Below are 10044 nucleotides of genomic sequence, written 5' to 3' on the forward strand. Positions count from 1 at the left end.
TCATGCCATTCTCCTGCCTCAGCCTCCCGAGTAGCTGGGACTACAGGTGCCCGCCATCACGCCTGGTTAATTTTTTGTATTTTTAGTAGAGACGGGGTTTCACTGTGTTAGCCAGAATGGTCTCGATCTCCTGACCTCATGATCCACCCACCTCGGCCTCCCAAAGTGCTGGGATTACAGGCGTGAGCCACCGCGCCCGGCTGCAGTTCCACATCTTGAGGACAGGCCAACCAGTAACAGACCCCAGGGGGATTCTGAATGTGCCGCTGAAGCTGTATTAGAAAGTACACTAGCTCAGGAAAGGGGGTCTCTCCTACCCCAGCTGAGGGGAGCCTCATGTCACCTTCCCTGGATGCGGCTTGACTTGGAACCAAGAGTGAATGGAACATGTTCTAAAGGAGCAGTGGACTAGGAGTGGGGAGTCCTGCCACTAAACCAGCCCTGGGAGCACCTGGATGTTCATTAAATGATCAAGAAAAATTAGGCAGGTGGGGCAGACAGGACCCAGGCTGCTGGGGAAGAAGGCAGGCTCCAAGGTTTGGAGGAGACAGAGGCGATGGGGGTGGGGCATGAGGGGAGAGGGTGTGCCCAGGGCCTTGCTCCGGACGTGAACTTGCTCCTGTCCCCTGTCTCTATCCCAAGCAGCTATATGTGGCCACCGTGCTGCAAGAACCGGAGTTGAACCTGACCCCCGCCTCCTCCCCAGCCAGGCACACCTATGGCACCATGAACAACCAGCCGGAAGAGGGAGAAGAAGAGAGTGGTCTGAGGGGCTTTGCAAGGGAGCTAGACTCGGCCCAGTTCCAGGAAGGGCTGGAACTGGAGGGCCAGAACCAGTACCACTGACTGGGACCTGAGGCCTCCACTGGCGACTTGTTGAGGAGCCAGGGGAGGGCCTGGCAAGGGGAGGCAGGAGGGTGGCCTGGACCTCCCCACTACCTCCTGCAGACTTTGAGAAGCCCCCAGTGGAGACATCTGCCACCCCAGCCATGGGCCATACGGGCGCCCTGACCTGCTGCCCAGCTGGAACTGGGGGTGCTCGGCAGTGCTGAGGGAGCCTGGGAAGGGATGGAGGATACAGGGAAGCCCATGTCTTGAAAGAGGTGGCTGGAGCACCAGCACAGAGACTGAACGCTGGGGTCCCTTCCTGGGACCGAGATGGAGAAGGTGTTCCTAAGGGAGGAGGCAGAAAGAGGCCGCCGAAGGCTCTCTGGGGTCATCACCACTCTGCATCAGCTGCCCTTCCAAGGAGCTTCTGCTGCTGCTCCTTCTCCCAGCCCCAGCCCATTCCTCCCCTGCAGTCTGAGGAGGCAAAGGTACGTGCACGGGGCACATTGACAGGACACAGAGGACCACCTCATCACGGGGTTCCCTGCATGGGGATCTGTGAACAGAAAGTTTCTGCACCCACCCGAGGAAGAACCAACTGAAAGCGTAGACCTGAGAAGAGGTAACTCAGCCCCTTCCTGCTCCTCTGCCCTCATCCCCAGGAGCAGCAGGGCAGAGGCCCCTCTCCTTTCTATTCGTACAAGGGTAGCTAGAGCGTGACCACTCAGGGCTCATCAAATGAGACTTGTGTGCATTTTTCAGAAGGAAACCTTGGTTAGTCCTTGCTGGGTAACACAAAGTGGGGTGAGACAGAGGCTGAATTCATGGAAGGGGGCTTTCTCCCCAAAACTCTGGGTGGTGGGAAACCAGCTATACCTCCCCAAGCCCCAGGGTCTAAAGAGAAGACCCCCCCAAAGCCAAAGATATGGCCACTTAAAAGAGTCTCCTGCCTCCTACCCAACTGAGTGCCTGGGCCCCCAGCTTGGTCAAGATGGGCAGTACGTTAGGGTAAGAACCCCATGCTTCAAACTGAAGGACTGACCTTCACCTGAGTCCCAAGTAGGACCCTTCCTCCCTTCTCGGGACTGCCCCTGCACCCTGCCTTGAAGACCACCCAAGCAGCCTCCAGTGTGGGCCTGGTCCAGACACTGCAGATGCTTCAATCATGATGTCGCCCCAGGCCTGCCAGGGGTGGGGTGGAGGAGAGGGTCATGTGCTCCAGGGAGAGGCCCTTTCTGGAGAAGCAAGGCTGCCCTCCCAGGTCTGCCACCACCTAAGACCTGGGGGAGCTGAATTCTGAACAGTGATGGTGACACTCAGCACCTTTGCCATAGCTGGGGGGAACCGGCCTCTGCCTCTGGGATGGGCTCTCATCGGGACCACCGTGTAGCCCAGCCAGGGAGGACATGAGAAGGACCTGTGGGGGCCTCAGTGAACCAGAACAAGCCAAGCTGAATGGGATCTGTGTGCTCTCCAGGGCCTTCTTCAGCCCCCTCCTCCAAAGGTCTGGGTCCATGCCACCAACCTACTGAAGGTGGGCTCATCTCACCTGAGCGCCTGCACCAGGCCCCAGTCACAGGGCTGCCCTGAACTCAGATCACCTAGGCCTTGTCCCTGCCCCACCTTTGCCCCATCCCAGCCCCAGAAGCTCCAAGCTTCACCGCAGGTGAGAAATTGTGCTCAATGGGCAGAAACTGCTGTACCCCCAGGGCATGGCCCACATTTTGGCATGGGGGTGTCTTTCCAGAGAGCTTGGGTTGGCTGGAGAGAGGCTGCCTTTCCCATTCCTTGTCCGGCTAGGAATAAGGGGGAAATGATCCTAGCCCAGCCCCTACACACCCAGGTCCCACAGGCCCCCTCCCCACTGGCATTTCACCAACCAACAAGGGGAAGGACACTGTTACAGCACAGCAGTCAGGCCCAGCAGGAGCTTGGCACATGGTGGGGAGGTGGCCAGCTCAGACCCTGCCCGACCCCATCGTATTTGGTATATGGGGCGTGGGACACGCCAGAAGCTGGCCTGGGGTCTCTCCTTCACTGGACACAGCTTGCTGGAGCCTGCCCCCAGCCCCTGAGGCCCCTGCCAGACTGTGGAAGCCACATATGGGAAAGGTCCTGACAGACAATGTGGCAGGATGGCTGGGGGCTTCTCCCTCTGAACCTAGGTCCAGTGTAGCCTGGCTCTGAGAGAAGGTGGTGAGCATGTGGAGAAGGAGAAGGTTCCATGTCCACTCTTAGGGAAACCAGCAAAGCCTCAGGGCAGTTGGCTCCATCTGGACCTCCCATGGTCGCTGTAGGGCGGTGGAGCGGGGCATCTTTTAGCCTCCCCACCACCACATCCAGGCCCTCTCAGGCACCTTCTGCCTCAGCCCACACCTGCCTCGTCCATTGCCCCCCTCCCTCCACCTACTGCCATCCCACTCCTCCGCCAGCCACTTTCCAGCTGCCCCACCCCACTCCATCCTCCAAATCACCCCCTGACTTAATCCTTTCTGGAAGGAGCTGCCGCCCGGGAACCGGTATTGCCTAGAGCCTCCAGGAGGGGCCCTCCTCAGGCCTCCAGTGGCCCCATGCCCGCCTGCCTGACCCTCCACTGCCCCGGAAGCAAAGTGCCTATCAGCAGCGTTGCGTCATCTGGGGCCCCCAGTGGGGGGGTGTGGGCTAACCTTGGCCACCACCACTAAAGGAATGTGCCAGAATGCTGAACCTTCTTGTTAATGCTATGACCGTGCCTTGAATAAACAAGTCCTCCCAGCCTCTCCTGGCCCCTGCCTCTGCATCTGGGCCAGCTTGGCCTTGCTCCGCTGTGCAGTGGGGAGAACTTTCTGGTCCTTGAGCTACCCAGGAAGCCAACAGAGTAGCCCCGAGAGGCAGTAGAAGTCCCTGGTGAGTGCTGAGCCCCATGAGTGGGCCAATGGGCTAGGCAAGCGGCCAGACTTCAGAACACACCGATTTCAGTTGAGGCCCCAGGAAGAGCGGCAGACAGGGCTCAGGTCTGCAAGAGGATGAGGGTGGGGGACTTCGGGGATGGGGGAGGTGGAGGAGAGGTTGGGTGGAGGAGAGGTTGGCACGAGGGAAGTGTGTGGGGCAGCCAGGTAGGATAAGAAACACCCATTAGCAAAGGCTGTTATAGCTGTGGCAAGGAGACAACAGTTCCCTGCCCTGGGAGACACATCTCAGGGTCAGGAGACCCGTTCTGTCCATTCCTCCAGCAGCTGCATCACCCAGGCTGGCCACCTCATCCAGACAGTAGGGCTGGGAGGACATGAGGCGGACTGTTCTGCTTCATGACTGAGCAGAGCAAATTTGGGGGCAGAGGATGGGAATCTTGTGTGGGTGTTGGGTAGGGGGAGACTTCCATAGTGCTTCCTATGGGGACAGAGGATGACAGTCTCGGGGTGGCTGCCTAAGGACTGTTTCTCGCATCTCCCTTGCTGGGTCCTCTCCGCAAGCTTCCACAGTCCATCAGTGGCCACTGACTCAAAGTCCACCATGGTGTGGGCCTGGGCATGGGATCAAGACCCGTCCACTTGTCCCCTCTCCCCCTCACAACAACTATCTTCCAAGTCAAGTCAGCCCTTGAAATCCACAAGGGCTGCTTCTCAGGAGAGAAGCCATGAAGACTCCCTGACTGGACGGGAGGGGGCCGCGCCCTGCTGCTGCCTCTCATGGTCCCCTCCCAGGGGCGGGCAGCTCCAGGGTCCCCAGATGGCAGGCCTGGGACACTCTGTGGTTCAGCAGACCTTTCAGGGGCCTTTCTCAGGCAGAGACTGAGAAAGAGACAGAAAAAGAAGCTGAAGAGGGAGGGCGGTCGCCCCAGCAATGGAACGTCCTCCAGGGAGGTTAGCATTGGTCGATCCTCTCTCCACTCAGCAGGCAAGGAGGGACTGGAGGCCTGCAGGTGGATTTACTTGGGCTGGGGACAGGACTGGGGCAAGGCAAGAGGGAGCCCCAGGAGGTGGCGCCACTGGGCTGTGCCCAAGATAGGATTGGAGCACGTGACCTGTGCAGGGAGGAAGCAGCGGGGTCTGAGAGTGCCCCATGCCTCTGCCCAGAAACCAAGCCTGGGGTCGCACGGGGCCCCGCCAGGGAAGCCTGGGGCAGCTCACTTCTGTCCTGAGGAACCTCCTTCCTGGCCGATTCCAGGTTTCTAGGTCTGCTCTGTGGAAGGCCTTGGGGAGGCGAGGAGAGCCTGGTCTACGGGGAGACAGGTTCCCAGTCTTTCTCAACAGAGGCTGCTTTCAGAACATCTGACAGTCCCTCGGCCTGGACAAGTGGCAGCCCGGAAGCTCTCAGCCTCAATTTCCAAGGTTCTCCATCTCAGCCACAAATGGGAGTTACTCTCAATGTCCAGGCCCCATCCCTAAACAAACCAAAATTTCTCGGGTGGGGCCCAGTACCCTGTATTTTACAAAAGTCCCCCAGGTGATTCCAGTGTACAGGGAGGGGTGAGTGGATAAGGCAAACAGTCCCAGCCTCAGGCACCGCATGCCCTGGGTGGCCTCAGCATCTCACCATTGCCAGCTTAGAAATGACAACTCCCTAGCTCAGGCACGCTTCTGCCATCATTATCTTCTTTTGCAATAAGTATGACTACCGTGTGGGCCCGAGGGCCACACACCAGGTGTCAGGGGGACTTCTGGCTACCTTGTCACCTTCAGCGAGGGTTCGAAGACAGTCCCTCTTCCCTCCCCTCCAAACACAGAGCCCAAGTGGCTTCCATGACCGCCTGCCCATTTCTGTGCAATAGAACATGACAACTGCAGTCAACAAATAGGCCTACATAATGGGGTGTCAGGGAGAGACAAAGCTGGATAAGGGCAGGGGGTGCCTGGAGGCGGGGAGGGGATGCTTTGCACTAGGGGGGCCAGCACAAGCTCTGTGGGGGTGAGACATGATAGCCAGCAAAGGGTCTGTGGGCACACATGCAGGGCCTAAAGAACCGGGCAGAGTGAGCGAGGGGAGGAGAGGGTGGGGTGAGGTTTGAGTGGGCAACAGGCTGTGCAGGCCCACGCTGGGACTCCCAAGTTTCACTCATCATCCGGGAAACTCCGGGAGGATTCTGGGGAGGAGGATGACCCCCTTAGGTATTTGTTTTCCAGGTTTTTTTTTTTGTGGTGGTGGTGGTGGTAAAGTACACATAATCATATTCACCATCTTAACCATTGATGGGTTTTTTGTTTGTTTTTTGTTGTTGTTGTTGTTGAGACAGAGTCTTGCTCTGTCGCCCAGGCTGGAGTGCAATGGCATGATCTCATTGCACTGCAACCTCCGCTTCCCAGGTTCAAGCAATTCTCCTGCCTCAGACTCCCGAGTAGCTGGGATTACAGGCACACGCCACCACCATTTTTGTATTTTTAGTAGAGACGGGGTTTCACCATATTGGCCAGGCTGGTCTCGAACTCCTGCCTTCAAGCAATCCACCCACCTCGGCCTCCCAAAGTGCTAGGATTACAGGCATGAGCCACCACACCCATCCACCATCTTAACCATTTGTAACTGTCCTGTTCAGTGGCATGAAATATAATGTGCAACCATCACTACCAGCCATCCTCCACAACTCTTTGTCTTGCAAAACTGAGACTGTATACCCATAAACAATAATTCCTCATTCTCTCCTCCCCGTCAGCCCCTGGCAACCACTCATGTAACCCTTGTGCTGAAATGGTCACTGTCACCAGGGTGGGACAAGTAGAAGCAGAAAGCCCAGTTAGGGACAGGTGTGGTGGTGCACACCTGTAATCCCAGCACTTTGGGAGGCTGAGGTGAGAGGATTACTTGGGGCCAGGAGCTTGAGACCAGCCTGGGCAACAAAGCAAGACCCTATCTCCCCCAAAATTTAAAAACTTAGCTGGGGCATAGTGGCATGCACCTGGAGTCCCAGCTACTCGGGAGACTGAGGCAGGAGGATTCCTTGAACCCAGGAGTTCAAGGCTGCAGTGAGCAATGATCATGCCACCATACTTCAGCCTGGGCAACAGAGTGAGATCCTGTCTCAAAAAAACAAACAAACAAACAAAAGGCCCAGCTGGGACTGTGCCGGAGGCATTCAGGAGAGAGAATACGGTAGCTTGCACCAGGATAGGGAGTGAATAAAGAAGCAGTTAAATTTGGAACACAGGTCAAGGATTCATGGATGATTAAATGTGGGGTCTGAGGGAAAGCAGGAATGCAAGGATGACTCCCAGTTCTTTAGCGTGAAGAACTCAGCAAACACTGATTTCTGAGGTGGAGAAAGCTGGGAAGAAAAAGGCCAAGGGAAACTCCAAGAGTTCCATCTTGAGTGTGTTCCGGTTGAGATGCCATGTGGGGATGTCAAGGAGGTGGCTGGATACAGGAGTCAGGCTGGAGATGTTCATTTCAGTCATCAGCACCTGGGTGGTGATTAAAGCATGGGACTGGCTGAGACTTTGATGGGAGCAGGTGCAGGTGAGGAGGTCTGAGGGCTGAGCCAGCACAAAGATATAGGAGGAGAACCGGCAAGGAAAACCAGGAGGGACTCAAAAAGGAAGGACGGCGTCCCTAGCTCTAACCACGCTTGAGAGTAAATGTGGCGTAAAGAGGAGTAAAGTCAAAAGATGCCACGAAGCAGCTTCAGCCAAGTGGAGAATGCTGGATAGACCATTAAACAAATGACCCACTTCTCCCACACAGCAATGGTGAGGGGAAATGGCAAGAGGGGCCAGGCCAAAGTGAATGAGTGAAGAGACACGATCAAATGCAAAGTATGCATCCCGAGTTGAACAAACCAACTGCAGAGAGACGTCTGGGAAATCTACATGTGGATGAATGTGGGCCATCAGGGAATTGGAATTAGGTGGTGATGAGGAGATACTGTTCATCTTGTTAGATATATTGATGGCGTGGGTTCATATGTGAAATAAAGTGCCAGCTAGAAATTCATATGGAAGAATTTACAGGTAAAAGAACATGAAGTCTTGAATTTGCTTTAAAACCTCTCCAGCAAAAACAAAAAAACACAAAAAATGGTGGTGGGGGGTGCAGTTGGGGTACATGGAGATGCCCTCATCTCTTGATTCTTGTGTATGTTAACATTTTTCCATAATAAAAAGTGTAAAACTAAAGGCATGACCAACTTTTTCAAGTGCTGCTGAGCAGGAGAGGAAGATAAGGACTAAAATGTGACCCTACATTTGGCAAGATGGGGGTGGTTGGTGACCTTGACTGTAGTAGATTGAAAGTAGGGACAAAGCCTGGTTGAAGCAGGTTCCCATCCTCCCATAAGAAGTGAGATGAAAACAGCAAGGAAAGACTACTCTTTAGAAGGGTTTTGCTATCAAAGGAAGTAAAGAACCAAAAGGGTAGCTGGAGAGGAAAGGAAGTGAGGGGCTGTTCTTTGTATAGGAGGGGAGATGTGGCTGACAGAGGAGGGATGCAGGAGAGAGAGAGGGCTGAGCCCTTAAGCAGAGGAGGAGGTAAGGAATATTCTCCCCGATACAGACACGTGTGTGCATACACACACGTGCACACACACGTGCACACACACGAGTGCATGCCCATGCACACACGCACTCACACCTAAGTAGAAGAGTGGCTTTCAAAAAAGGTGAAAGCACCCATGCTTAGGATGACTCAGACACAAGTCAGAGGAGGGCATTAGATCTTTCCAAAGCCAGGCCACCTCGAGAGCTGTGGGCCAGACATGGACACCTGAGCCTGACCCATTAATAGGTCACACAGCAGATGAGGCCCTGCCTCACTGGAGCCTGTAGGGCTCCAGAAAATGCTTTGGGCACCACAGAGGGCAAGGCGTTCCTAACACGCTGCAGACCCAGTGCCTGCTGTCACATAGCCTGGCAGGCCTGGCATCTGAGCTTAAAGAAAACGAGGCCCCATCTGGGAGCTGGCAAGGCCCCATGGGCATCTGCTACATTCAATGTCAACTGAGAAACTGGAAGCCTACGGCGAGGACAGCCAGCCCAGGCACAGGCCTTGCAGCCATGCGTGGGCTCTGGATCCGCCGCTGAGGCTGGAACACGTGGAAGTAACCCCAAACCTGCTCCTGTCATGCCCACTCAACACAGTTCCTCCTCCCCACATCCCTGGCTGGCTTTCTAGCCCACAGCCTGTGGGGTCCCAAGCCCCCGATCAATGACCTGCTTTAGACCATAGATCAGTCTGGGTATGGGTTTAACTAATCCCAAAATGTATAATGGCATAAGCACAAGAGAAATTTGTCTCTTTCATATAAAATTCAAAATGGGTGATTCTGATTAACGGGCACCTTCCTCCAAGCAGCGATTCAAGGTTGGGACTCCTTTCACCTGTGGCTCTGCCATGTTTAACACGTAGCCCTCATGGTCTCTGTGAGTTCTGTATCACACCAGCAGAAGGATGACAGAGCATGGAGGAGCATGCAGGAGTTTTGGGGGACCAGGCCTGGGAGTGGCACACACATCTGCATGGTCCAGCGGCCAGAGCCCAGTCACACACCCCACCTAATTGCAAGGGTGGCTGCATGACATCCAGCTGTGTGCCCAGGAGGAAGAAGAGCTGGGTTTGTGACCTGCCAGCCAGTTTGGGCCACAGACCCCACAGATGTCTGCCACTGGCTTCCCAGAGCTTCCTCCCAGGCCTTGGCCTCCTTGACTCCATCCTCCCATCCTGCCTTGAGATCCGCTGCCCTGCAGCTTCATCTGGTACAGGCCAAGACCCAAGAAAAGACCAGGCCGAGGGTCAGAGAGGCACACAGTACCAGTTTATTTCTCATGAGTTTATAGGATCACAGACAGCACAGAGCAAACGGTAAAAGTGCAGACGGCTGGGGTGAGGGTGGGGGTCTCCGCAGCTGCCTTCTCTCCAGCTGCCTGAGTACTGGCACACAGTGGGCAGTGAATCTGAGAGGCCGTGGCCTCACAGTCGCTGCAGGCTGAGCCAGAAAGGAGGGCCAGGGGAGGTAAGACTCACTCCTGCAGGAGCGGGTTGGTGATGAAGGGCTGGGGGAACTTGGGTCTCTCTGGGATGAAGTCACCCCTCCTTCCTGGCCAGTCCCCAGCCCCGCCCCACCTGGCCAGCTAGCTGGGTTCCCGCAGCAGCGGAATAGTCAGGGAGTTCCTGGCAGAAGTGCTGAATGAGGGAAAGGGAATGCCGCCAAAGGAAACCAACCCTGTCAGGGCATCTGCACAGCCCGCGCAACTCAGATGAGCCCTATTGAGACCCAAGTCCCCCTTCCCTTCCCTGGCAGTTCTTTTTTTT

The 10044-nt window shown here is 55.7% G+C and overlaps 1 protein-coding gene across 8 annotated transcripts in view; it reads left to right on the forward strand.

Moving 5' to 3' along the window:
• TMEM63C (transmembrane protein 63C) overlaps window positions 1–3826 on the forward strand; it is a 77755-nt gene extending 73929 nt beyond the window's left edge. For 6 of the 8 annotated variants that reach the window (XM_017880621.1, XM_017880618.1, XM_017880623.1 and 3 more), the window contains one exon: window positions 643–3587. In XM_017880621.1, the coding sequence (XP_017736110.1) occupies window positions 643–846 (204 nt within the window). In that variant the 3' untranslated portion in view covers window positions 847–3587. Of the gene's footprint in view, window positions 1–642 lie in introns of all 8 variants that reach the window. The other 2 variants (XR_001887078.1, XM_017880624.1) reach the window with 2 other exon arrangements.
• The last annotated feature ends 6218 nt before the right edge of the window (window positions 3827–10044 follow it).

The sequence above is a fragment of the Rhinopithecus bieti genome, unplaced genomic scaffold, assembly GCF_001698545.2.
Source record: "Rhinopithecus bieti isolate Rb0 unplaced genomic scaffold, ASM169854v2 scaffold_11380, whole genome shotgun sequence".
Taxonomy (NCBI): domain Eukaryota; kingdom Metazoa; phylum Chordata; class Mammalia; order Primates; family Cercopithecidae; genus Rhinopithecus; species Rhinopithecus bieti.